At 58.6% G+C, this 27,814-nt stretch overlaps 1 protein-coding gene across 3 annotated transcripts in view; it reads right to left on the bottom strand.

The window, feature by feature from the left end:
• Nucleotides 1-1,429: 1,429 nt before the first annotated feature.
• VAC14 (VAC14 component of PIKFYVE complex) overlaps nt 1,430-27,814 on the bottom strand; it is a 104,572-nt gene continuing 78,187 nt past the window's right edge. The window contains exons 15-19 of one of the 3 annotated variants that reach the window (XM_046681584.1): nt 11,701-11,875; nt 10,075-10,193; nt 8,722-8,801; nt 6,538-6,688; nt 1,430-2,013 (exon numbers count right to left, since the gene is read on the bottom strand). In XM_046681584.1, the coding sequence (XP_046537540.1) occupies nt 1,851-2,013; nt 6,538-6,688; nt 8,722-8,801; nt 10,075-10,193; nt 11,701-11,875 (688 nt within the window). In that variant the 3' untranslated portion in view covers nt 1,430-1,850. Of the gene's footprint in view, nt 2,014-5,323; nt 5,702-6,537; nt 6,689-8,721; nt 8,802-10,074; nt 10,194-11,700; nt 11,876-27,814 lie in introns of those variants that run through there. The other 2 variants (XM_046681585.1, XM_046681583.1) reach the window with 2 other exon arrangements.

The following is a 27,814-nucleotide window of genomic DNA, read 5'->3' as shown; positions in this document are numbered from 1 at the left end:
GTCGCGGCGGGGTTGGCGGGCGGCGCTGGGGGCGCGGCGCGGGCGGCCGGCGGCGCAGCCTGGGCGCGGGGACTGAGCGGCGGCGGTAATCCGAGCCGCCGAGCCTCGGCGTCACGTGGGCGCGGCGGAGGGAGGGGGGAGCGGCGAGGGGGGAGGGCGCGGCGGGAGGGGGCTGTGGGAAAGGCCGAGCGGGCGCAGGCCCATTCACGGCCAGGAAGCCGGGCTTTGAAATCCGAGCCGGGCGCTGCCAGACTGGTCGGGCGAGCGGGGCCCCGCGGGCGCGGGCGCCACCGCGGGTCGGGGGCGGCGCCCGCCCGGCTCCCCGTGGGAGTGGGGCCGGTGGTTGGGTGCCCGCGCCCGGGAAGGGGCTCAACTCCGCCTTCCAGCCTTTGGTCTCGGGCCCGGGGGGCTTCCCGCGCTTTCAGCAGACAGGCAGAGGGCTGGGGTCCTCCGGATGCATCCCGCGGGACGGACACACCACCCACAGCGGGGACGCACGGTGTCCTGGGGGCCGTCCTCCTTGGGACGTTTCATCCCAGGCACAGACGAGTTCGGACCCTTCTCCACAAGTTCTTTGGCTCCTTTTCCAAGCGATGCCGATGCCACTAGGATGAGGTGCCCAAGGCTAGGCTTTTGGGGGTGGCAGTGTCCTGGTCCTCAGGCAACCTCCTTCCTCGGAGTAGGGGCCCCGTGGGACCAGCATAACAGAGGTGGGTCGCTGTCTCCAATCCCTGATGCCTGGGTACACGTGTGTGGGCACGCATGCGTGTTCACGTGGGACACGACGAGTACAGCCTGCAGTCCTGGAGACTCCAGGCAGGGAAACCCACCCTCTGTGCCAGGCTGGGGCTCTGGGGAAAAGCGCACACAAGCTCTTTCTCCCCCAACTCCAGGGGCCTCGAGAGCCACGTGGGAGCTCCTGAGGCCAGAAGAGGCTTCCCAAAGCCTGGGGTCAGGCGGACCCTGGCCTATGGTGCAGTGAGGTTAGGTTCATTTAGCCAGATCAAGGGGGGAGGTACATGGGAAGCCGCCTCCCTCCCTGCACTGGTGGTGGCCTTCCCTTCCCTCCCCAGGGATCTGCAATGTGCAATGCCCATTCACTCAGAAACTCCTGAGGCTCAGTTCATCCGTCCAATGGGGACATGTCCCATTGACCTTGGGGGAAATCAGGATGGAAAAGTCAAGATTAGGTGCCTGGGAAGGTAGAGTTCAAGGTTCCAGGCCAGGACAGTGTTTGGGGTTCTCCAGGAAGAGGGAGTGAGTCCTGGAGGTGAGAGCTGGAACCTCAGGGCCACGTCCCTATCTGGTAAGAGTGCAGTGGCCGGCCTCTCTTGGTGCAGCAAGCACTTCCTGGGGCCACAATGAGACCAGGTCTCCAGGAGCGAGGTCCAGGGGCAGCTACCAGTGGGAAGGAGCAGGCAGGCTCAGGTTGAGGGTTTTCTGTCATTTCTTTATTGGGGCAGAGGGTGTGTCATTCATACGGACCTCTATGCTGGCCCTGTGTGCACACAGGTGCGTATATGCATGTCTGCACGAGGCCAGAGCTCTGGTGGGCTGGGGTGGTCAAGCTCTTTTATAAGAGGATATTAGAAAGAGACTGATTCCAGAGGATGAGTGGCATCTGAGGCTGGGGCCCCGCCCAGGTGGGAAGCCAGCTCTGTCTGAATGCCAGGGTGCAGCTGACAGCACTGGAGGCCTGGGGGTTGCGCTGTGAGAGGAGCCTGGGTAGACAGAGCAGCCTCTGTCTAACCACCCTGCTTGGGGCTAGTGGCCAGGCCCAGCCCTGCCCCCGAGCCAGGTCCTTGGGCACCATGGGACCACTCCTTGGGCCCTTCTCCGTGCCAGGCCTGTCAGAGGACAACTTTCCGGTCCAGGTGATCCCCACGCCCACTGCGCTGGTGCCGCACTTCCAGGTGCTTCTTCTGGACCTTCTCAAAATGCTGCAGCAGCTCTGCGTAGTCGATGCTGGGGGCGTCTGCTTTCTGCGACTTGGGGGCCGCCTTCAGACTGTCTCTGGGGAGAGGGAGAAGGGCTCAGCGTCAGTGTCTCAGCACACGTGGGAGCTGCTTGGGGGGAAGCGTCACCAGGCACAGGAGGGCAGTGGGGTTGGGGCAGGGCTGCAGGCTGGTGGGACTCAATCTGGGGAGTTTGTCCGCCTCAGGCCTGGCAACCCCTCACCAACAGTCAGCCCCAGAGTTGGGAAGTCCCGTGAGCATCCCCTCCTTGTGGTGGTGGGACCAGTCAACATGGCCATTTGGATATGGCCTTCAGCCTGTGGACTAGCGACAGCGCCCAGAGCAGGCATCTCCCTGGGAAGCATTTCCTGTTTACAAGTGGCTCCCTTTGGGGTGAAAGCCAAGGCTAGCAGCCAGCTAGGAAGCCAGCTGGGGCCTGGAACAGGGTCCAGGGAGAAGGGGAGGAGGCAGCCTGGCCCTTTGTCTGGGGCAGGGCTAGGGCCTGGGACAACAGGGATGGCTGAAGAGTCTCTACTGGGTCCTCGACTTGGCAGGACATCTGTTTCTGAGTGTTGAGGTACAGAGGTCTGCAGTCACTCCCTGTTCCTGGGGAAGGAGAGCTGGTCTCACCACTGGACATATTAACAGCTCCTATAACTCCTGTTGCTACCACCCACCCAGGTTGCTCTGTACAGCCCCACAGGTTGTGCATGGCACAACTACAATGTGCCTGGTGCTCCCTATAGTTGTGCAATGTAGTAGCCCTGCTGCCCGCTTCAAGCCTAATGTTTAGCTTGCCCTGGGGACTAGATCCCCACGGGCCCCTGTCCCATTCCTCACCATCCCTCCAGCAGAGTCTCATGAAAGGCTGCTCCTCCCTCATTGTGGCCTGGCAAATATCTGCGTCCAGCCCCTGAGGCCTGGTGGCCCCAGTAAGGGTCTCATGACAGCTGTGGGTTGTTCACGAGAATCCTTGCGCTGAGTTCACAAGAGACCCCCAAATGGGGGGTCCAGGCAGCAGCTCAGTATAGGAGCTAGACAGACCTGGACCCAACTGTAACACGACCACTTCCTGGCCATTTGACCTCAGACATGAGACTTAGTTTCCTCATCTGTAAAGGAGGGGGGGATGCCATAGGAGCACCCCATGGGGGTGGTGGTGAGGATTCCTCCAGACTCAACACAGAAGGGCTTAGCCTGGCGCCCAACCTGGTCTAGGTACCCAATGGGCAACCACTGTGATCACAGTTCTGTCCCCAAGGTAAGGCCAGCCAGAGTCTGGCAGCTCAAGGCCTGGTGTGCATAGCTGCTCAGTGCATTCTGGGGGAAATGTGATGGTGTTTCACCCAAACGGACCCCTCACCAATGACCTCGGCCCCTGGTAAGGCACAGGCGACCAACGGTCAGAGCATGACAGGTGTCCCTGACTATCCACCAGGCTGCTGGGGCAGGACCAGGGGCCGTGGGAACCTTCCCATGGTTGGGAGGCCACCTGGAGCCTGGAGGTGGCCCCCTGCACCGCTACTCGGTCTGTCCTTCTTGCCTTCCTGTTGAAGATGCATCCCCTGAGAACACCTTGGATGGTGGCTGTGGCTGCTGCTTTCCTGGGCTTGGGCCCTGCCTCCCAAGGGGCCCAGGCAACATTAGTTCAATGTACATCAAAAGGAGCTGAGTGCTGGACTCTGGCTCCTGAATTCAGCTCCCCCGGGGATGGGGAGGGATCTCCTTGTCATAGCACCTCTGTGGCCCTGGTGCCCCAAGAGAGCAACCTGGGTTCTGAGGAGGCCGAGGGGCATCCTGGAGCTTGGAGTTCTAACTCCGGGGGTTGGCCAGATGCTGCCCCAACCCACGTAGGCAGACCCTTGGGTTGGGGCAGACCCTTCCTGACCTGAGGTCTTGGGAGCTGGGAGGGGTGTGTTCCATGGGGGTGGAGGTCTCCTGTGAGCACAGAGACCAGGGCTCCCCTCCCTGCCCGTCATAGTGGGCATGGCTGCTGCACAGGCCCTTCGTGTTCTCTGTATGTTTACAACCCTCAGGCAGTAAGTGACTGACTGGGGGACACCCAGCCAGCAGCACAGAGCCATCATTCCAGAACCCAAAGTTGGCCTGCTCTCAGGCACCCCCACCCATGCACCTGTCACCAGGCTAATGCTGGTGAGAGTCCCCAGCTTTTCCTTCACAGATGCTCTCCTGCCTCATGAGGGGATGGTCCCTGGGGAGTGGCCTGGAAGGCTGAGGGGAGCCAGGGTCCCCTAGCTCTGCCGGTGCCTTGAGCACACAGAGTGAGGGCTGGCTGAGGCAAGAACTTCCCCAGCTGTTCCCAGCTTGCAGGCCTGTCAGGCAACCCAACACTGTCTTCCAGCCGCCTGCCCCTCCCAGGGCTGAGACTGTCCTCAGCCCCTTCTCTGGGGTGTGAGCTGTCCCTCTGTGCCAGCCCCTGCAATCTGACCCTTCCCCCTAGCTGTTCCTGAGGCCCCTTCCTTGCCCACTGCTCCCCTGTCTATATCTACGACGGCTCTTACTAGGTCCTTGCAAAGAAAGGCTGTGAAACTGAGGCCTTGATGGCTGGACAGAGCCTCAAGCATCCATTTAGTCCAAAGGCTCATTTACTGATGAAAAAACCAAGAACCCAGAGAGGGCATGGGGCTTCCCTGAGGTCATACCACAAATCCTTGGCAGAGCTTGGACAGATCTAGTCTAGGCCTGTGACCCATCCACGGACACGGAGACTCCTCTACCCAGAGGTTTCAACCCCTTGGCCCAAGGCTTCCCTGACTCTGACTATGGGAAACTCTGAGGGAATCCTCATTTTTCCCAGCTTCCCCCCTGGGAGAGCAGGAGGAGGTCTGCCTACTCTGAGCCTTCCCTCCCCTTCCCAGGGATGCTCCCTATAAGAAATGTAGTGGGCAGAGCTCCGAGAGAGAACTGGCCCTTCACAGCGTGGGGTCCGTGGCTGGGCCCAGGGGCCTCCCCCAGGAAGGCAGGCTGGTTCCCTTGGGGAAACCAGAGATCACAGGGAAGCAGCCCTTCCTGCCTCGTTCTCCCCTCCAGCTGCATCTTCCCTCCTTAGTGCCTGCCAGGGTGACCTTAACATCCATCGGGTGTTGGAAAGGCCACTGCAGAGGCCAGGCCAGTGAAGCATGGTGTGGCTTCAAGGCCATCGGGTCCCAGGAGCTACAAGTGCTCTTGCCAGGGAATCCAAATGCTAAACTAACTCCGCGGCTGCTGGGACATGAACTCCCCGGGGCACTCAGTGCGCCTGCCGAATGCTGTCTCCTGGGGATTACCCCGGGACACCATGAGCAGCTGGGACAGTGCCTGGCCCTGCTATCCCAGAGCACTGCTGGCTGGGGAAGGGGCAGGGTGGGCAGAAGCTGGGCCTTGGCCCAGGGGCCACAAGTGCTGGGGGCTCAAGCCCCTCCAGCCGGCCTGGGGCAGGCGACCTGTGAGGGGCCCCACACCCAGCCTCTGGAGAGCCAGGTGAGAGGAACAGTGGTAGCCAGAAGTATGGAGGGCATGGGGGCTCGAGTCAGGGGCCCTGAGTGCCGGGCAGGCCCATCTCAAGGCTGCCTGAGTCCGCCTCAAGGGCAAAGGCCTGAGGCCTTCTGGGGAATGAGGCGTCAGGCCTGCTGAGTGGCTCGAACAGCCTGGGAGGGAATTCTAGATACACAGGGCATCTGATGCAAGCTGGGCGCACTCCATTCAACGTAAATCTTCTCAGTGGCTCTGCTTGTTTCCATGGCGACCTGACAAGTGAAATTTTCCATCTCAGATGCCAAATGCCTGTGGATGAGGCAAAGCCTCCAAGGGTTACCAAATATAGACACAGCCCAACAGGCGCTGGGGGCCGGGCCAGCAGTGGGTTCCGGGTGGGAGCCTGGACCACCCCCCTGAGGGGCTGCAGCCCTCCTGCCCACAGGCTGCCATGCTGGGCCTGGGACACGTTCTTCTGTGGGCAGACTCTTCCTGACTCTGCCTGGGACCTGTTCTTCTGTAGGCAGGACTCGAGCAGGATAGCCACAGGTGCACCCCTGCCACCCATCCCACCCAGGAGGGGCTTGGGAAGGTCCCAGCAATGCCAGGGTCTCTCAGTGGCCCACGTTTGACCCTCTGCCACACATGGGAGGGGAGGGCTGTCTGAGGCCCGGGACTAAGCCCTGTCTAGCTTTCTTGCCTGTCTGCCACCCGGGACAGTCTCTGAGCTGGGGCACGAACTCCTCCTCCTCCTGGAGTTTCTCTCCAGGGGCCTCTGTTTGGGTGACTCCAGTATGCCCCTGGATCTTTTAGATTAACTCAACCTTGACTGCTGGGACAAGGTATTGCTACTACCTACCACCTCGTAAACACTCCCAGAATCCCCCAGCCTGGTGCTCTGAGGTGGAAACAAGAGGCCCAAGGACAAGTGAGGTGGGGTGGACAGTGTCTGCAGTGACAGAGGGGTGTGGTGCTGAGGCAAGGGAGACCCTCGGGAGCCCCCTTAAATACTCTCACTTGCCAGGCCCATCTGGCCCTGACCTTGTTTGGGAGCAGAAGCCCCAGCCCTGCACGGAGGCAGAGGGTGCAGTCCCCAGCCCGCACTCACTCAGTCTGCAGCAGCTCGGGGTTGGGCACGCACTGGAGCCGGTGGGAGAGCAGCTGGAAGGCGCTGCTCTGGGGCAGCAGCATGAGCAGGCCGTAGAGGGCCTTGATCAAGTATGGGTTGTTCTTCACATCTAGCAGCTGCAGGCGCAGGTCTGTGAGAGGGCAGGGGTCAGGGGTTAGAGGTCAGGCACTGCCCGCGAATATACCTCAACCTGGCCCGGAGAGGGCCAGCCAGGTGTCTGTGGCTTAGAGCGAGGTGAGGGCTCTTAACAGCCAGACACGCCGGCCCCTCCTCCAGTAGTCTTAGCTGTGCCCAGGAGCTTCTTCCCACCCACCCACCTGCCCATCTGTCTGATCTGTGCCTGGCGACCCCCAACCGGCTGCCAGGCCTAGTCCTCTCCCCGAAGACTTGCTGCCTCCCTAGTAATGAGGGAGCTTGGGGCCCGTAGTGTAACAGACTCCCCGGTCTGCTCTGCACGTGCCAGCACAAGAGAGCTATAAATAGGGTGAGCTGGAGAGAAAGACTGGATTAGGAGCTGCAAGGGAGGGCAGGATGGAAAAATGCTTCTCTGTGTGGTTAAACACATGCCAAGCCCAGGAGTGTCTGGTAGGTGCTTTTGAAAATCCACCTCAGATACCAGCCCTGCCACCACCCACCAGACAGGAGGAGATGCACCCTTGGTCCAGCCCAGCCTGAGTCCCAACTAAACAGGGCCACACTTCTTCCTCTGAGCCCCTCCAGGAGACTCACTAGTGTCTCCCGGCCCAGTCTGGGGCATCCTTTGTGGAGGATGAGCCACAAACTTCTAGAGACACCATGTCACACAGCAGCAGCTGACACTAGAGTGGGAACAGCCAGGCCTTGGGGCCAGGGTGAGCCAGGAAGCAGGAGCCTTCCGCAGTGACCCCTCCACTTGCCCCAAGCGGCAGAAGCCACCAGTGGAGACCCAAACAGTTGTCCCTAGGCCTAGTGACTCCAGAAGAAGCATGGGCCTATTATGAGTCCAGTCCTGGCTCTGGGCCCTGGGGACGCTGGGGCTTTGGGGCCAAGCCAGCTACCAGGGGGGCGTCCAGGCAACCCAGAGTTGGAATGGGTGCTGGGCAGGACCAGGGTGTGTGCTGAGGTTGCCCCAACAAAGCCCTGAGCCTGGAGAGAAGGTGCTTGTGGCTCCTCTAGGGTCACGCTGGCCCTGACCTCAGGGGAGCACGTGCCTGGCTGCTCTGAGGCCCTTGGGGAAGTGAGATGTCAGGCCAGGGGACCACCTGGAACAGGCTCTGATGCACTCTGCTAGGAACAGGGTCTCCTTCCTGCTCTTCTGTCTCCTGGGCATCTACCACTGTGGTACCTGGCTGTTTGAAGAAGCTGGCTTCTGCTTGGATGGGAGCGAGGGGAGGGGGGCCCCTCAGTCCCTGCTTCGGCCTCCAGGGTGAAGGTCAATGGGCTCAACACGGGCAGGTCAGAGGTGTTGCCAGAGAGCAGGAGGCCTGGGTGGCCAGCTTGGCAGGAAGGTGGCCTCCTGCCTCCCAGCTTCCCTACCACACCGTAAACACGCATTTCATTCAGAGTCGCCTGCTTTGGGGAGCAGGCATCATATGTGTTGAGGCGCCAAGAGCTGAGCTCGCCCCAGCCAGCTGCCAGTTTTGCACATTCAGCCTGGGTGTTACGATCAGGCAGCTCCTGCCCATCAGCTCCCAGCAAATGCCAACTATGCTCTGTAGAGAGAGGAGGGTGTGGCTCCTGGGCACTCAGGGGCACCTGCAGGTGGGCCCAGGGTGCCCCACAGTGTTCGTGAGCCAGGACAGAGGACACCATGCTTGGAGGAATGGTTTGGAGGTTCAGCTCTGGGACAGTTGCCCTCCTGGCCCGACGGCACTGCCCCAGTTCTCCCCAGCAGGGATGACACTAGCCTTTGGGTGGGTTTTGCAGTTAGCACTGGCCTGTGTCCACAAGACCCACCTTGAGGCACACAGGCAGGACCCACATTCTGGTGGCATGTGTCCCAGCCCTGCTCTAGCTGGTGTCCTCAGCCCTGTCATCCCCAGTCTTACATTCTTGACATTCCAGAAGCATCCCTGGGGTGACTGTCCTATTTCCCTCCTCAGCTGCAGCCACAGCTGCTCCCTGAGCTGGCTCCCACTCCTGCCCCACTCCAGGCTGGCCAAAGGCCAGAGGCAAGGCTCTCACATGTGAAGATGGGGCACTCGATCAGCTGCACCAGCTTGTCCACCTCAGTGAGGAAATCCACAGTGACCTCCAGGTCCCCGCTGGGTGGGCAGTCAAGGGAAGTCTGACCACTGGGCCAGGACAGCTTGTCTCAGTGAAGGACCTCCGCTGGGGGAGGGGGAAACCGGAGAGCTGGGACCCAGGGGCTCGACCCGGCGGCTCAGAGCACACCCTCGTCCCTCTGGGCCTGGCTTCCTAGGGAGAGCCTACTACTGCCTGAGCAGGATTTGGCACATGAAGGGCACCAGTCTATTCTCCTCTTCGTCTTTCTGTCCCTCTAAATGAAAAGCAGCCCAGCTTTCCCCAAGCACGGGCGCTCCAGTTCGGCTCTGGCAGGTCTCCACTGTGCCTTCAGGGCTCTGGAAGGCACTTATCACAGCCCTGCAGCCTGTGGGGGAGGGCTGGGTAGGAAAGGCCCCTGCTCCTGCCTGAGTGGATGCCCGTCAGCAGGGCCAAGGCCAGGGCTGCGGCAAGCGTGCGGTTTGTGGTCTCTGGGTCACACTAGTGGCTGAGGAGCAAATCTAAGTTGTGGAAAGAGAGGAGGCACCCTGAGGGAGCCAGGAAAGGCTGCAACTGACCCTCAACAGAGGCACCTCGGGGCCCCTTCATTCCTCACCCCCAACTCCTGGCCCAGGGCACTCAGGGAAGGAGGCCAATTTTGCATCCTAAGTGGCTCTCCCATCCAGGGTCCCAGGCCGGGCATTCACAGAGGAGGCTGGGTGGCTTCAGTGCTTTAAACAAAATCTGACCGGGATGCCTACTGCTGAGCCTGGCTCTGAGGTCCCCATCCAGCCTGCACCTCCCCGTCATGTCAGCTGCCGAGCCTACCGGGCTCAGGCTCTGTGGCCCCCTAGGCTGCCTGAGCTCCTAACCAGCAACACTGCTGACGCTTGCGCTCAAGGCCGCAGGCCTCCCTGGTGCCCCCCTGCTGCCAAGCCTTCTCTCCTCACTCCACCCAGCGCTGGGCCCAGCACCATCTGCCGCGGGCAGAGCACCCCGCCTCTTCCCTGGGACACCTCACCTAGATGGCCCTATCAGCACCCCTGGCTGGGCCTGCTCTGCTCTGCTCCCTAACTCACAAGGACCAGCTCCCCTCCACGAGGCCCAGATGACCTTGTTTGCGGCCAAGAGCACTCTCCTAAATACATCTCTCACCGCACCCCCACGGGTCCTGTAGTCACGGGGCTTGGAGGCAGGGCATGGAAACGGGGCTGGGGAATGGCAGTTGGGCCCACTACTTGGGCGGGAAGGGCGCACGGGGCCCCTCCTGTCCCTCCACAGCTGCACTGGAAGAACAGTGAGACTGAAGGATACAACTTCTGGATGAGGTCGTAGGCATGCCGGTAGTTCTGGGTGAGGAAGCAGAGGGACACCGTGGTGACTGGGTTGTGGCACCAGGAGCGGTACAGACAGCAAAACAGGTTCTGGCTCTCCTGAGGGGGGAGAGGTGCGAGCAGTTAACAGAGTCCCCACGTCCCTCCCCAGGCACTCCTTCCCCAGCGCTCCTTCCCGACCTGGGACCTTCGAGGGAAGGGCCATGGGACTGAGACCCAGGGGCCCTTGTGGAGCATCAGAGCCAGCTCAGCACCCCAGGCTCTGTTTGGCAGCTCCACTGGGGACGAGCTATCACAAAGGAAATGCTGACAGCTCCTCCTAGACCCTGTCATTACTCCCATCCCACAGAGCCATGTGGTGGTGGCTGCGAGGGCCTGGTCAGGAGTGAGCCTGGCCTTTGGGCTGGCGTTTCTGCCTTCGACAAATAACAGTAATTGTCTTCTCCAGAACTCTGTGGTCCTGAGCCTGTGTGTGGGGGGTTGGTGACCAGAGGGTGAGGGGAGGGCCCTGGGGTGCAGGCTGGCCGGGCAGGAAGCTCCTTTGGGCCCAGGCTCTCCCCGGCAGCGCCCTCCTCTCATCCTCAGATGCCATCTCCTCCCTCTCCTGCAGCCCACCTTGCACTCGGGAACCAGCCCAGCAGCTGAGCCCACACTCGGGGGAGCCCCTGCCCTGAGGAAAATTCTTAAGGCCTCTGCGAATGTCTAGAAGGAACCACAGGAAGGCAGGGGTGTGGCCTGGATCATTCCGAGCGGCTCGGCCCCAGATGCCCTCAGACACAGGCCTGGATGTCGAGGAGGAGTAGGATCTGAGCTAGGAAGGGGGGCATGGGGGTGGTCAATGAAACCCCCAGAGCCCCCAGCACGTCCAGCCAGGATGGTGGCCACCGCCAGAGGCCCTCGGCAGCTCAGCCCCCCCCTCCCCAGGATGAGGCCTTGTGCCACATCCCCTAGAGCACGGGGGTAGGATGGTGAGCGCCTCCCTGCTCTCTCTGACCAGCCCTGGTGGGTCCCCACCCAAAGCCTGGGATAGGCAGTGCTATGACACCCCAGCTAACGACAGAGTGCCTTGTGAGACTGATGTGTCCAGCTGTGAGAGAGGGGCCAGGGCCAAGGAGGAGGGCGAGGAGAGCAATGACCCCTGATCTCTGGAAGAGTTATAACCCAGAGGCTTCACTTGGACAGAGTGGCATCGCCCAGTGGTCTTGATCCCACCAGGTCGCACTATGGGGCCCCAGAACTGAAACTACTCTGAGTCCGAGGGGGCAGTGCAGGCATTGGGGTGGGGTGTCAATGAGCAGAAAAAGCACAGCCTTTGATGGGTCAGGAAGGGCACGAGGACCCTGAAGTAGAGTCCAGAGCCTTCTGTGGGCAGAGACCCGTGCAGCAGGTGGCTCTAAGGAAACCAGCTGTGATCACTCCCACGGTAGGCCCTTACATGCAGCCAGCCCAGAGGGATCCGTACTCTACAATGGACCAGAGAGTTCCGATGTTATCCCCTGTCTCCTCCCCGCAAACCTCCTGGGGCTGAAGGGGTGGGCCGGCACAGTGGAGGGCCCGTGTGCACGCAGGACTAAACTCAGGGCCAGAGCTGGTGGCCGTGGAGTACCAGAGTCCTCAGGTCCTTGAGCTGGTTTCTCAGCTGGAAGAGCTCTGTGGAGGTGAGCAGGATGGTGTTGAGGGTATGAACCATGGTCGAGGCGAACTTGAGGTCCTCCTCCTGGAGCAGGATGTCTGCCATTGAGTGAAAGATGTTCTCTGCATTCAGCAAGAGGCAGAGCTGCCTGGAAAACAGGCACAGATGAGGTTACGGAAACCGCTGGGCCTCAGCTTAGGAACCCTCTCCCTCTTTCAGCGTCCTGAGGAAACTTGCTCTTTCCTGGGTCTGGTGTGGGATCCTGGCTGAGGCCTGTTGGGGGGATACCGGGGCGTTGCTCACAGCAGGCATGGCTTCATGCCTCCCAACACCGCTCACCCTGGCCCAGCAACTCATCCCAGGCAAAGAGAAATAGCCGGGCGAGAGGCTACCAGTTTCGTCGTAAGAGCCCCGAGTCACCTTCCTGATCTCCTACATATCACAGCAACGCCCCCCACATGCCAAGGCACTCCCTGCCCCTTTTGGGCTTTTCTTTTGCAGATAGAGCTTATGTTCATGTGACAAACAGCACACATGCTGGTCACCTGTGTATTGTCCCTCCCTCCCCCAGGAGAACCCCCTGGGGTCAGGAACTTGTTTGTGCTGTACCTCCGCCTGGAGCAAGCCTGCAGGTAGCAGGCTCAGCAGGCCTTATGGGATGAGCAAACCCTATGACGACCCTCGAGTTTTATCTTCACTGCTCAGATAATGAAGCTTGGGCCGGGGAGAAGAGACTTGACCAAAGTCGTGGGCTTTGTTAAAGGCCAATTCCCTTCCCGCCATCTCTCCTCTAATAAGAGTCTTGGGGGGCATAAGGCTTGGGCTTTGTGGAGGAGTCTCGATTTTAAAAAAGGAAACAGGGAACCCAGAGAATGAAGAAAACCAGTTTTTCCACGGTTCCTGGGCCAAGGTGACAGGTGGGTCTCAAGGACAGGCTTGGAGGAAGCCTGTTGACCTTCCGAGTTTGCCATTGGCCCTGTGTGGACGAGCAGGCCTTCTTGTTGGGAGTCAAGGATCCTGAGGCTCCTGCACACTGAAGAGGAGGCAGGGAGGGGCTGCCCAAGAGTGGCCGGGGAGCTGGTGAGGAGGCTGAGGTGTGGCCCTGAGCTCCTGACTGGTGGGGGCTGTGCAAGCGTGGCGCAGCATGCCCCTGTTTCCCGTCCAAGGCTGTTGTCTGTCTGCCTGACTTCTACTCTCTGCTCCAGGGAAGTGTCCCACAGACCAGGCCTCAGACTTCTGAGGACAGGGTCTGAGGCCTCGAGGTTCGTGTGCTAAATGATGAGCCGCATTTAGAGCCAACATGCCTGGAACATCCATCCCAGGTCACTGAACTCGCACTGCACTCAGCGTTATCAGAGGCTGGTCTCCTGTTTCCCTCGGAATACCAGCCACACCTTGGGGCCAGGCTGGAGAAGATTCTTCTCCGCCTCCAGCCCCGGAAAAAATCCCAGAGCATTTAGTGACAGAGAAGCCAAACCATGAAGTGCAAACAGTGGGCAGGCTGCCTCCAGCCCAGCGGCCGGAGCCAGCAAATGGGCAAGAAATCACCCTAGAAATGGAAACGAGGCTGTTGGGGGCTGGGGCTGGAGGGTGGTGGTGGTGGGGCCCTGCCATTGCCCAGGTGGCTCCCCTACTCACCTGGTGCAGGTGGGGGGTGGGCAAAGGCCCCTGAATCTGGTGCTCCTGACCAGCTGTGTGCCCAATGTCTCTATGCAACAATTTCTTCACCTCCTAATCAGGGGCAATACCTATCTCTACAATACGGGCTACTCAGAGGGCAGCCGCCAAGTCTAGTGACAACTCGTGTAGGGTGCACAGTATATGGAGAACGGGACCCCCGTTGGTACCACCAGTGAGGATGACAGCCACGCCCAGGAAGCCTGGCCGTTGTGCAGAGCACAGACAGCACTTCCTGCCCCTCTCTATCCTATCATCCCTGGACGAGCCCCGTCTCCAAGGCCGTGGGATAGAAATGTTCCAGAAGGGCAGGCCCAGGAGGAAGGGGAACATTCTGACAAATGGTCACAAATGCCCGTCGCCTGCAGCTGCTGCCATCTCCATGACAGAGGCCAACAGCTGAGACTGCTGCCAGGCAGTGCTCTCCAGGGACCACAGGCCAAAGGGATCTCCAGCAGCCGAAGCGCAGGGGGTGCTCTCACATGAAGACGGCTGGGGAGGGTGCGAAGGAAAGGCAAAGGGGGTGGCAGCAAGGAGAGGCGGGAGCAAGGCCTCCTGGTGTCTCTAAACAGAGCTTCCAGAGCTTCGGAAGGCCAGGGATGGGAGCATTCTGGAAACACTCTTCTCTGGCCACCAGTGACATTACCCTCTCCAGATATCCTCCTACCTCGCCACCGACTGCTCTGCCTCCTCTAGTGTTGACATAGCTCTTCTGCTTTCTCTAGTCTGCATCTCTGGGTAGGCCTGTCTGGTCCCAGGGATATTTTCAAAGCTACTTCTAGATCAGTGGCTCCCTCATGCACCTCCTGAACCCCATGAACTCCAGATGGCACCCCTACTTGCCGGGTGGACGGCACTGCTTGGCTGCCCAACAGACATTTCAAACTTGCCAGGGCCACCACACAACTCTTGGCTTCCCCCCCAACTTGGGCCCCTCAGCCTTCCCCAGCTCAGGAAGTGGTCTCACTGTCCACCTGCCCACCTGGCTGCTCCAGCCCAAACCAAGACCAAGGAGTCATCCTTGATCCCCTGGGCTCCTGTGTGTGGTCCACTGCAAGTGGTGGGGTGGGGGGTGGGGGGAGGGTGTTGCACGACGCTCTGCTTTAGGGCACATCTTGCCTCCTCCTGGCCCTGTCTCAGCACCCCCCCACCAACCCCCGCCACCCTGGGGCAAGTGTTAGCGATTGCCTTCTAATGGTCTCCCTCCAAGCATCAAGCGGAGCAATCCTTAAAAGTGTTTTAAAAATGTTAATCAGAGCATGTCACTCCCCATCGGCTCCCTACTGGATCTAAATAAAATGCAGCTCCTCACCATGGCCTCCCAGATCGCACACTTTCTCAATTCCCCTTCAACCTCAGCTCTTAGGATTCCTCCTTTACTTGTAACGTGCTGGCCTCTTGTGCTTTTCTTCTGTTCCTGACCTCTGCCCTGGCCTGCCAGAACGTAAGCTGCAAAGGGCAGGGTCTTGTCTGTGAGCCTTGTGTCCCTCATACCAAGAAGAGGGCCCGGCACGTGGTAGCCACTCAAAGTCACTGTTGCGTGGAGGAGCCGTGCTTATCTCGATCAAGGTTTCACTGACCAGCCCAGAGACACTCCCGTGCTGTGCTCAAGAACGTCCCCTTTGCTCACCCCAGGCAGGCCCTGCATGCTGTGCACACCCTGGTCTGCAGAGAGCAGCTGCCCTGATCTTACATTTTCACCCTTATCACCCAGGGTGACCCAGGAGGCCAGCTCAGCCGAGGAGACTCCTTGAGCAGTGCTGCCAGGACAGACTAAAGGATGGAAGGATCGGCAAAGACACGTCGCACCAAAGAGGTCCCCCCGCACCCCCCTGAGCACTGCTCATTAAACCAAGACGAGAGGGGAGAGGAGAAGCCGGGGGCAGGGGGGCGGGGAGCATGGAGGCACACGGGAACATGGCGCACCTGGCCTTCAGGCCCTCATGCTCTGGCTGTTTGCTGCCAGCCTGCTGCAGCGTGTTTGTCTCCCCTGCCCTGGAGGCTGCTGGGCGGAACCTGGAGGGACGGCTCTGGGGCCCCCACCTGCGGGCCTAAGGCCGCAGTGCTCAGGGCTCCACCGCAGGGGCTCTGGCTCTGTGGCTGGGACAGGCAGGGAGGGAAGTCGAGGAGGGTTCCGCACCCTGCCTCATCGTATCCAGCCTTTGCCTGTCCCATCACCCTAGGTTTGGGGAGAAGGAAAACACCTCCCAGAATGCTGGGTCAAAAAGCCTCCAAAAGGCAGCAATAATGAAGTATTAGCCAGCTGGCAGGAGTCCTTACCACACGCCGGGCACCATGCTGAGGGTGTTAGAGAGATCCATTTGGGATGGTGAGTGGTGATGGGAAAGAACAGCACCCACATCTGCAAGTGCTGATGCTCACCTGGGTCATGGCCCTGTCCTGGGCCTTTAAAGGGCAAGGGGAAGGCAAGCCTGGGTAGGTAGGCAGGCCATAGTTTGGAGAGCTCTGAATACCTGAACAGGACGCCAGGTCCTCCTCTTTAGTCAAGAAGGCGGGGGTGGAAGGAAAGAAGGCCCACTCTTTACTTCAATCCTGAGTCCATGTCACGACCTGCACAGGTGGCTTCAGTGTCCCCAGGTTCCTCCTGCGGCATCTTGCCAAGTCTTCCCAACCCTGGGCAGAGGGTACACTATCACCCCCACATAGAGAGGACCCATACTGCCAGTCACACAGCTGACCAGGGGAGCAGGAAGGGAGGATCCACACCCAGAAGAGTCGACCTCTAGAACTTCTGTTGCTCCTTACCGCTCTGCCTCCTCGGTGCCCATCGTGAGCAGGCGCCGGGGGCGGTCGCCCCATGGGGGCCTGGCAGATGGCTGCCTCACAGGGCTGCTGCGTCATCATTTCTCTGTCGAGCCCCAGCCCAGCGGGAGCTGCCTGCCTGGCTCTCAAGCATAGCATCGATAATGGAATACAGCTTGCAAGCATTAAACATTTGTCCGCATTTTTTAATACTCATATTAAGGTGCTATTCATCACGAGACAATGGCTTGGAAGATTCTTGGGGACAAGGCAAAGAAGTGGGGTGGGAGGGAACCTGGACAGGGTCTGGGAGGGCACATCCTGGAAGCCCACCTTAGGGTTGGAGGAGGGCAGGGGTGCACCTGCATGTGCCTGGAGGTGGCCTGTAGTGTGTAACTGCGGGGCCTGTAGACTGCCTCCCCCCTCCTCGAGCCTCCTGCTACGCGCATGGACGGCTGTTCCCCCTCCTCCAGGTCTGGGTTCACGCTGGGGAGGGGATGGTTCTTTCTGGTCCCTCTGTCTGATACTGGGAGCTCTTAGGAGAGCAACCTGCCTCTGGCCTGCTTTGAAGCCCCAGGGAGCCAAGAGAGGGACCGCACTTTCCCTAATGGACTGAGATGACACTGCCTTGTCTGTAGGGATCCCTTCTTTGGGGCAGCCTCAAAAGGCCAAGGCCTACACTGGAACCAGGGGAAGGCACTCTGGAGCAGTGCCCACCTGCAAGTGGCTGCATCACACCTGTCAGGATGGTGTGAGCTTTGTGTTACTGTCCTTTCAACCACTAACACTGGCCAAGCATCCACATGTACCAGACTCTGGCCCTGCATGGCCACCAGCCTCAGTGCTGGCCCACGGTGGCAGGTGCTCTCCTGGGACCCCGTGTGGCACCCACCCACAGCCCCTGCTTCAGGTGACACGTGGGCCAGAGCACGTAGGAGGAGGAAGGTGTCAACTGGCTCTAGACTAGCAGTCACGCCCTGAGGCCACAGCTGATGCCTACCTCATGGGAGAAAGGCACAGGCTCCCAACAGGGAGCCTGATGCTATCCTTCACCCTGTCCCGGGTGTGGGAAAGGGGCCACAGGCTGCTTCTCCTCTAAGGACCCAGAGAGGCCACCAACTCCGGCAAGGTCAAGCCTTGGTTTGGAGGACAAGACCTGCGCAGTGGCTTTGAGCCACACCCTCCCCCTGGCTGTGTGCAAATAGGAGACAAGAGGCATTCCTGGCCTCTGAATTCCCAGGGTGCAAAATAGGGCCGCTTCTGCCGCCAGAGGCCTCTCTCCACCTGGCCAGCCTCCTGTTGCAGGGGTTCATCCTGTGGGCCTGGGCAGGGTACAAGGGCCAGGTCAGCGTGGAGGGGCACTCTTGGTGGTGGGGGTGGTGAGAAGCAGAGTGTGAGCAGGTCTTTTCAGGACAGACGCACTCCAGGGGCCTGGGGGAAGGCATGGCCTGGCACGGGGCGGGGGGTGGGGCGGGAGAGCCTGGAGGGTGGGGACAGCAGGGGGATGGGCTCCATCCCAGGGCTGGGCTAGTCGCAGGGGCTGCACACAGGATACACGCTCTGGAGGCCCAAGCATGGGTGCCCCTCCTGGGGAGGAAGCGTTCTGGCTCCCTGCCGTGCCGTGCTCTGGGGAATCTAGACTCTGCCATGTGACTTGGGGAAGATGTAGGACTTCTTCCCATGACCCCACTTCCCTCCGAAAACAGGACCAGCAAAGTTAGCACAGCCTCCCACCCTTGCTGTCAGCCGATCCTTCCCAGGTCCCTGGGCTATTTGCTGGGGACGTTCTTGCCAGCTCCGACACCAAGTAAGGGCATGCAGACACCCCCTCACCCCTGCTCCCAACTGTTCTGATACTGAGCCCAGAGCTGAGGGTTGGCTAGGAAGTGAGCTAATCTACACTTGCTGGGGCAGTGGGGGATGTTGCCCTCCTCTCCTCTCCCCCCTCCTTCCTCAGGCTTGGCCTTTTAAAGAGTGACAAAAGGCAGAAGCAGATGATATGTCTGAGCCATGGCAGGGATGCCTGGGGTGAGCCTGCAGCCTGGAGGGCCCAGGAATGCCCCTATCCTAGTGGCCCCACAGTGCTGGTTTTAGGTCCGGCTGGTGGACACAGCTAGCCCACTGGTGAGTCAGCCCAAGGCTACTGGACAGGGATGTGGAAAGGGCACCAGACGGACTCAAGAGAAGTTTAAGGGGACATGGAGGCTGGAGGGATCGTTTCCTCCCAAGCCTTTCCTATTCTCGACTATCCCAAGCAATAAGCTGACCACACCAAAAGGATGGGCACCAGCAAAGGGCACGGAACAGCTGCTCTGGGGGGGAGACTCTGGACTCCAAACTGCTTGAGTGGAAAGAGACACCAGTATTGAGAGATGGGTGTAAAAGCTGAGAGCACCCACCTCCCGCCCCCCGATTTCCCCCCATTGCTACTTATACAGTCCATTCCTGCTTCAACCCTCGCTCCCTCTCAGTGCTAACTGCCCCTCGACGAACAGAGAACTCAGTATTGGCCTCAGCTGCCAAGTTCGAGGCTGGGTGGGTGTGCCCCAGCTCTTCAATGCTCCCATCTCCCCTTCGATACATGGGATGAGTCCTTCCGGGGCCCATCTAGACCCCGAGAAATCGTGCCTTGTTAGTGCCACACGCGGGACAGGCAGTGTGGATGATGGCTTCCCAGACACAGGAAGGTCTGCTGGCCATCTCCTTAAACTGCCCTAGACACTCACAGAAGCCCCCCACCCCATGCTGCCCCCACTGGGTCCTTCAGGCCTCTACTTCTGCACTCTCTGGCATCAGGACCACCTGGCAGCCTCTGTCTCCCACCTAGGCAGGTCCAGCTCCCCAGCACCACTGGGCTGGGTGGAACCCCACTTGTGAGCTCAGCTCTTTGGTGGGTGGTCTGCACTGCAGGGAGGGGATGCACTGGGCAGTCTGCTGTATGCTCTTGCTGGTCGCTGCCTGCCCTGGGGCAGAGAACATTGCTCAGTGGAGGCTCTGAAGGGCGACCAGGCAGGCGGTCCTGGTTCAAGCTCCTTCTCAGAGGCTGCAACTGGACGCTGCCTTTGAGGAAAGCTTAGGGCCAGGTGGACTCTCTGCAAGTGGCCTCAGGGCACCTCTTGTCCAGGCATTCTTGACGGCAGGACCAAATCATTTCTGCCTCCTCTTCTGGGGTGCTCCCCTTCTCCCTCTAGCGTGGGCCTCCTTCTTTCATTTCCATCCCTAGCTGCCTGCTGCTCAAGTCCTGAGCAAGCCAATACTGTGCATGGAGGGACAGGCCCTCACTTCCTCTCTCCTTTGGCTGCAAGCTGGTGTCCACACCCCCTTAGTGGTCCAAGGTCAATGGGACACAGGCTTTTCTAGGAGACGCCTGGAGTCTCACAGCCATAACTCTGAAGTACAGCCTAATGTCAAGTATAGAAAACACAGGGGCCCAGAGCCATTCCCACCAGAAAAGTATGCTCCCGCCTTGTCCTTGCCAACAGCTGGGATCCTTTAGGGACTGAAAGGGAAAGCAGCTTTCGGGTCAGTGTAGCATTAGGACGGGGGAGGAAGGAGTGGCCTCCTATCTGAAGTTCAGAAAGCTCCAGAGGTTCACTGTCTCCTCCTCCTGCCTTCCCCCTTGCTCCTCTTCCCTTCCAGCTCTCTGCTTGCCAAGTATGAAAACTGTAAATCTGTTTTATTTATTTCAATCAATCCTCGGCAGTGTGCCCCTCAGGGCAGAGGCAGCCATGGTAACCCTGCCAACTCATGCCTTAAAAATGCATCGTGTTTAATGCAATGAGGTGTCTGATACACTTAAAAGTTTCTTGGAGGTGGGCTGGGGGTGGGAGGAGGAGGCATGAGGACTTGTTTTTCTGGGTCTTGCTGGGAGCTGGTGGAAAGGGGCTGGAGGGAGGGGCGCGGTATGATGGGGAGAGGCAGAGGAAGAGGAAGAAGGGGGCTTTTTGTCCACCTAGCTCTCTGTCCCTCTGTTCAAGAGTGGCATGGCCAGACTCTGGGTGGCCAGAGACACTTGAGCTGGGCTCATCTGGAGACCTCCAGGGAAGGCTTCATTTGGGCGGGAGCAGCCAAGAAACCAAAGGGTCTCATGGAGGCAGCTGGGGCCTCAGCCCCCTGTGCTGAGGCTGCTCTTCTCTCCAGCTTTGGGGTTTGCACTAGGGACCAAGGTGAGAGTAGGGCAGAGTCAGGAGAGGAGACTCCCACTTCTTCCACTGCCCAGGGTGGTCAGGTGGCCCCTCCTGCCATGTGAAGGGCTCCACCTCCTTCTCAGGACAGAAGCCATCCTCTGCACGTGGGCTGACTGACCTGCCTGGCCTCATTTCCAGGTGCTGTTATCAAACTGGCCAAGCCCATCCCCCACTGTCCATTCACAGGCACCTCTCCAGTCCCCTTTGGGCCTTTGCTCCAGCTGCCCAGTCCCTGACTCCTGGGAGGGCCTTTCACCCCTGTTGCGAGTCCCCCATGATCTCCTTCCACCCTCCTGAGCTCTACCTCCCGACATTTACTTGCAGTGTCTCCTCTCTTGACCTAGGCTTCCAGAACAAGGCAGAATGTGTCTGAAACCCCTGGGCAACAGGGACACGGATACTTGTGGAACAGAAAATTAATCACAGGAGGGGCAACGTGGCCTGGATCACTGCAGTCGTGGAATTCAGTTTGGACATGGAACACTCAGAGGCCTGGGTAGCTGGAGGGATGCTGACCCACACATCAGGGTTTTTGCAAAGTGTCTGGTTCTGGCTGAAGCACTTTCGGAACTTGCAGGGAAGGGCCTGTGAGGGCTCAGCTCAGCAGGGGTCTGACTTACAGACAAGGCCCACATTTGTGTCCCAGAAGAGCTGCTGCCCCTTCTATCCCACATGGAGATATTCCAGAATACAGCTGGATACATACAGGTCAGATGGCAGAGGCACAGCCCCTGCCATGGAGGCTCTGGGGATGCCACAAGATAAGCAGGGAAGACCCTGGGGAATTGGCTGAGGTGTGCTGGGCGTTGGAGGAAAAGGCAGTGTTGGGAGGACAAGGCTGGGGTGAGCAGACAGCGGGAAGGCGGGGTGAGCAGGGCACTGGAGGTCATCACTCCTCAGGCCTCAAACCCTCGGTAGGGAAGCCCACGGCTTCTGCATTTCATCTTTTGAACACTCAGAGCAAATGAAAACAAAGGAGGGGGCACTAGAGGAAATCCTGGTGTCTTCATGACCATCCACTCGAAGAAATGCCGAAACCCTCCAAGCCCTTGAGAACGGGCTCCTACCTTCTGGCAGAGACTGCCTTCAAGCCAAATCACCATTTCCTTCCCAGTAATGGCCACACAAAACAGACATTTGTGAGCGCTTCTCTACACTGGGCATGTCATGTATCCTGGATCCTTTTAACATGGACAGGTGTTACTCAGCCGTCCCCTTCTAACAGAGATGAGACTGAAGCACAGATGAGAGCCTTGCCAAGGTCCCTGTCTGGTTGGCCTGACCTGGCACTGGAGCTCTTAGCTGCTGCCTTGCCATACACCCAGTTCGCAGGTTCCAGGGCCCAGCTGGCACAGGGGCTCCGACACGCTTTTTTTGGAGGACAGATGGTTTGGGGGCACCTTGGCTACAGATATCACTGGGCTTCTGATGGACCAGAGCCCGAGCTTCTCTAGAACCTTCCTGTGGCTCTGGGGCAGTTTATCTGCAAATCAGTTCCTTCTACCCCACCCTCACCCTGGGGCTACCTCTGTGGGTGGCAGGCACTGGCCACACCTTTCCACATCTGGCCAGGATAGTGCTGACCTGCACCCACACCCGGTTCTTTCCTGCTGGGGCAATGGATTGTCCCCAAGGGGACTGACAGGAGGCAGAGTCCAGGAGCTGTGCCCACAGCTCTGCAGCAAGGACCCACACTTAGACCCAGGGGGAGGGATCTATGGGGGTGACTCCATCAGCAGGTTCCCAGAAACTTCTGCTAGGAATGGCTGTTCCTGAGTGCAGGCCCCAGGCCAGCTGCTGTCTGAGGTCCAGGGGGAGGGGGATTCAGTACAGTGACTGCCTGTACTCTGAATCCAGGCTGACATCGCCAGGGAAACAGCATCCCTGAGCCCAGCATGCCTGGGAGTCCCTTGGGTTGACCATTAGAGAACCACGGATGGGACCTTTCTCTCCCTTTGAAGCCCTCTAAACTCCCATCTTTCAAGCAGGATTTCCTTGCAAGGATGTCCTCAGCCTCCCCAGTGGGGTGGGCCCTGCCTGTGCAGAGGCCACATGCTGCCCTAATGCCAAGACACAAACAGCCTGGCAAGCTGGTTTCTGGCCCCAGACCTGCCTGCCCATCCACGCCCCTGCCAACTTCCAGCCAGGCTCACGGAGGCCCTCAGAGATCCTGTGCTCATGAGACAGAGGGAGGAACTGAAGCCAAGGACTGGTCTGTGGCCACAGAGCCAGGGCCACAGAGCCAGGGCCACAGCGGAGTCAAGTCCCTGACCCAGAATTCATGTTCCATCCTGCCAGACAGTCCTATGCTGTGTGTTACCTGCAGGACACAGACCTCTAGAGCCTCCCTGGCCCAGCCCCTCTCTCCACCTAACTGAGGACTCCGATTCCCTGCAGCTCAAATGCCCAGGGCAGCCCAGGGCATGGGACCCATGGCAAGGGTCCCTTGAGGTAGAGAGCCTGTCTTGGGACAGGTAAGGGAAAGGCATCCTAGCATCTCTTCATTTCCCCTTCAAACTAGTGGGGTGACCTTCTGAGAAATGAGGCAGGCAAGTGACAGAAGTGCCAGGAGCCCAGGGAACCTGGCCAGGGCCACTCTCATTCCTGGGAATGGACTGGGGACGCCCTTTGCCCCAACACTCCTCCTGTTACCAGTTGTGCTGTTCACATTTTCCTTTACTTCATCCCATCATTCCCAAACTAGTCCTTTGTTCCAGGCCAAGGGACTGCTCCCCGCCGCTGCTTATGTGACCACAAACATTTACAGACGGTGAGCATCTCCCTTCCACCTTAGTCAGCGTGGAGCCCAGACGCCGAGGCCCCAGCAGTCCCACAACTCTGCTCCTCTAACTCTGAAGCCACACGCCCACCTTGGGCCCACAGCCCAGTGTTCACGCAGTCACTACACCGAGGCCAGAATGTGTCCTTCCCCAAATTCTTCACTCCAGTGGGCTGTCCTCATGGTTGTGGGTCCCATGTGATCACAGTGATCCACTTCTACCTCCTGTTCCTGTGGTGACTTTTATCCAAAGTACTTAACGTGCCCTGAAGGGTTCCAACCAGGGGCTGCCATGGTGCTTTCTCGCGGCAGCCTCAGAGCTCTGTTCTTGGGCTCCATATGCACGGCTTCAGCTCCACACCTCTCAGCGGGGTGCCACCACCCCTTGTCCCATCACTGTCCTCGCCTACCTAGGATGTCGCACAATTACCCTCCAGAACCAGTAGGGCCCTCCAAGCCAGGAACAGCCCCTCGTCGAGAGACCCCGGAACCTGGCTGTTAGGTTCAAGTCACTTGGAGACTGTTTGGGACACCAAGACCATGCTCAGGCCCACTCCAGGAAGCCAGTGGTCTGTATTCTTAACAAGTTTCATTCACAGGACTGAGAACCGTTGACCCCAAACCACTACTGCTACAAGCCTGGTACTGCCACCCTTCCTGTGGAAACTGGAAGATGTTACCAGCTGTCCCACAGGAGGCGTGCCTGCAGAACCCAGTTGCTTTCCTTCTCACATCCATACCCTCACCTCCCCAGAGCTGGGGTCTTGGTTTTCCCTAAGCTTCTGCCTGGCCTTTCACTATTTCCCTGCTGGTCTCTACCTTAGCCTGCTGTGCACAGCCCCGACTTGCTCTGTTCAAACAGAAGGAAAAGGAGATCAACTCTCAGGCCAGACCTGTGCCTGCCCAGGACTCTTTCCTGCCACCCTCACCTCAGGCCGTGGCTCTTCTGGCAGCTGCATGCCTGGCTCATCTCCCCAGCCTGGGATGCTCTGGGGGAGGAAGCTCAGCTCGCCAGCCGCTGCCTCTGGCATATGCCATCCTGCCTTTCTGACTACATTTGGCTTCCACAGAAGATAATAGTCTGTGATTGGGGAGCCAGAACAATGAGTGTCTTTCTGGTTTTCCAATCTTCAGTCTGGGGGGTTTTATGAAATTTTATGAACTGAAATTGTCTTCTGTAGCTCTTTATACGTGCCCACCTAAAGGGCATGGAGATAAACGCCAGAAATCAGAACGGGGAGAGAAACACCCACTGCTGGTAACAAAGAACAAATATCAGAGCAGCCTCTCTGCTGACTCTCCTGGAAAATGGTAAAAAGATCATAGTGGAGGGGCCACAGCAGATGTGGTCAGATAGACTGCGTGGAGGGGACGCCTTCAAGGTCTTCGTGGCCAAATGGAAGGGGGGTTTCTCTTAATTGTACCCTCCTCCACCACCTGCCAAGAGGCCAAAAAAATTTTTTTTTTTTAATCTGTTGCCAATCTTTTTTTTTTCCCTTCTTCTCCCCAAAGCACCCCCGGCACACAGTTGTATATTCTAGCTGTGAGTGCCTCTGGTTGTGCTATGTGGGATGCAGCCTCAGCATGGCCTGATGAGCCGTGCCATGTCTGCGCCCGGGATCTGAACTGGCGAAACCTTGGGTTGCTGAAGTGGAGCGCACGAACTTAATCACTCGGCCACAGGGCCGGCCCCCAAAATTCCTCTTGTCATCAGTCATTTTCAGGGAATTTTAAGATGCATGAAATGGGTTTTTTATCAGAATGTTCCTTTCTAGCCCAGGAAATCTTCCCCGGATTAAATGCACGAGAATGAGAAAGGGCTCCAGAAGTGAGGCATCCGTGGAAGTCCCTCTGGGGAAAGTGTCCTGCAAGCGTCCGAGGAGTCCCAGGTCTCAGATACAGAGGAGCCCCCCACCACCCCCAGCAGAACTGTGCCAGACAAGGGACCTTCTGGGGAACACCCACCCTGCCTGCCCACAGCATCACGCCACCGCCCATGGAGCAGAGCACCACATGCAGAGAAATGGGCGATGGAAGTTAACTCTGATGTGGTGGCCTTGATAAGGGAGAGTGACCCTGAGCCATTGAGCTCTGGCCTAGAGATTAGAGTGCAGAGTCTAAACGATTTCAGGATCCTGAGGGAGCTGCGCTCTGCTGAATGACGCGTGAGGGAGGGAAAACAAGGCCAGCTGCGGAACAATCCGAGTCTAGAATCCTCTGCTGGAAAACCACAACCACAACCCAAACCAAACGGAGCTGTATATTTATAAATGCAAAGACAAAGTTTTAGAGAGAAATACACGAAACTGAAAACAGAGGCTACTTCTGGGGGAGGCAAAGGCAGTGAAGGATCTTTCACACTTCATGCTATATTCTTCTGCATTATTTCCATTTTTATCTTACGTGGTTTAAATTTTTTAACAACACACAAGAAGGTATTTAGAATCCCGTGCATTTTGGGATGGTCTTGGACTCCCTGAGGAAGATCTCAGAGGCAGCACAGGGGAGCAGGGCTCTGGGAAGGTGGCGCCTCCCCGGCTAGGGTCAATGCTCCAGGCAGAGATGGCAGCGCTTCCCTCTCCAGGGCGGTGGCTGCTGCAGATTTGCAGATTCAACAATGGAAACATGCATTTTACAAATGAGAGGACCAACAGCCAGGAAATGATATTTTTAGTACTGTGGCTCTTTGCTTCAAAGGCGTAGGTTTCATCTAAAAGCAGGCACACCTCCTACCAAGTCTGCCTGTTCGCAAGGAGCGATTAGCATAATACAGGCAGGAGAAAAGGCCGGCTCCGCTCTGAGGCAGGAGTGCCTGACTACAGGGGAGGCCTTCTCCTGAAACAGAATCCCAAGGAGAAGGGGCGCGTCTCCTCAACGGAGGTGAAGCCCCTGCCTTTAGTGAGAGCGGGACGGCTGTCTCACACCAACAGCACGGGCAGCACGGGGGCGAGGCAGCCGTTCACGGGGAGCTGAGTCTACAGACGAACACCGCTGTGCACAGGAAGGCTGCCCTTCTGGGCTCTGGAAATCACTTTCGCCTCATGCAACTTCCTTTTTCCAATTTAAGTCCAGAGGGTCTCGGGCTGCCTCTTCAGATGCCCTTTCTGAGGTAAGGATGGAGCCAAGTCAGGGCTGAGGAAGAGGGATGGACTCGCAGCAGGAGGACTTAGATGATGCAATCTCAGGGAGAGGGCCTCCTTGGAGGCTGTGCCAGGGCTCCGGGCCCTGGAGAGGAGGCACAGCTATGGGTAAGAGGCGCTGTGGCTGGTGGCACCCTCCACCCCACCTCATCACGCCTGTCCAGGCCTGTCCATCCTGCTTTCCTTTCTCCAAGCCTGCCCCCCCGGTCCACCTCTCCTGTCACCGTGCTGGCCTGTGGGCATTTATTTGATGGCTCTCTTTTCTCCCCTAGAAACCCCTAGCTGGCTTGGGAAGACGTGAAGAGAGACTTTAGCTTTCCTCCCAACACCACAGAAATGAAATGAAAGCTGCGATCTTCCAAGAGCTATAATTACAGATACTCATCTGGGGAGCTGAGCAGGGGACGATAACACCGGGCAGCTGCTCTGTTGCACCACGCCCAGAGCCCCCTCCTGGGGGAGTGTGACCTTGGGCTGCAGCAGTGGGGCTCTGGGCAGGAAGTGGCAGTCCTGTAGCTATTTCAGGCATCACTGGCAAGACTGGGAGCAGAGGGACTGGAGGGGGCGGAGAAATGAAGGAGCAGCCGTTTCTCTGTGTCCCCCTCCCCTTGGAGTCCCCACAGCAGTAAGATCACAGGTCTTCCTGCGGAGGGTCAGGGGGCTGGGAAACACTCACAGACGGGGTGCACAGCTGAAGATCTGAGAAACCAATTACTGTGCTCCTGGGGGATCAGGAGAAGCAGAAAGAATTGGACTGGGGCAGCTGCTCAGGCTTCAAGGGCAGGAAGGAAGTGAGGTAACTCCAGGAACCTGCCAACTGTTAGGGCCAGGGGCTACCGACAGAGGTGGGTGGAGGTCTCCTTCAGGAAAGGGGCTCAAAGGAGGCAGGGGCTTAGCTCACGTGGGAGGAAGGAAAAAGCTGACTCTTCTCTGCAGAAAAGATCTGATAAGGCAAGTTGGTGGAATTCACAGGCTCCCAGAATTAACTGGCGGAAGGCAGCATCCCCTAAAGAGCCAAACAAGTGGGGGCAGGGATGTCTGGGGTGTTGAGAAGGTTTTAAACTTACTCCAGATTATCTGCTCAAGCTTTCAGTCCCAGCGGCACTGAACCTTCTAGAATGATGTAGTAGCCAGGCCCCTTGGCAAGCAAGCTTCTTGAGCTACTTGTTAACTAGCCTTTGTTTTATGAGGCTAACAGGTGGGAGAGGGAATGTAAGGCCACAGCCATTACAGACAATGGCTGGGTGTCCCCCTAGCCCGTGAACCCTGGGCCCCACTTCCCTTTCATTCACTGCAAGTTCTGGGAGCACAGCAGGGCGCTGGGCTCTGGGGGCCAGCCACCCCAGGCATGGCCTCACGCAGACCCGCAGTCCTTCCTTGGCTGGGGAAGGCAGGGACTTAGTGCCACCCCAAAGATTCCAGGGTGGCCAGTCAGCGTTTTCTCCTCTCAGGGACTTGTGCATGTCCACAGAAGGTGGAGGGAGTTTTCTGAACCTGTTCTGGACCTTCAGCGGCTCACTGGGTACCTCAGGGCTGCTCGT

This window comes from Equus quagga, chromosome 13, assembly GCF_021613505.1.
Source record: "Equus quagga isolate Etosha38 chromosome 13, UCLA_HA_Equagga_1.0, whole genome shotgun sequence".
Lineage (NCBI taxonomy): Eukaryota > Metazoa > Chordata > Mammalia > Perissodactyla > Equidae > Equus > Equus quagga.
This window is presented reverse-complemented; position numbering and strand designations above follow the sequence as displayed.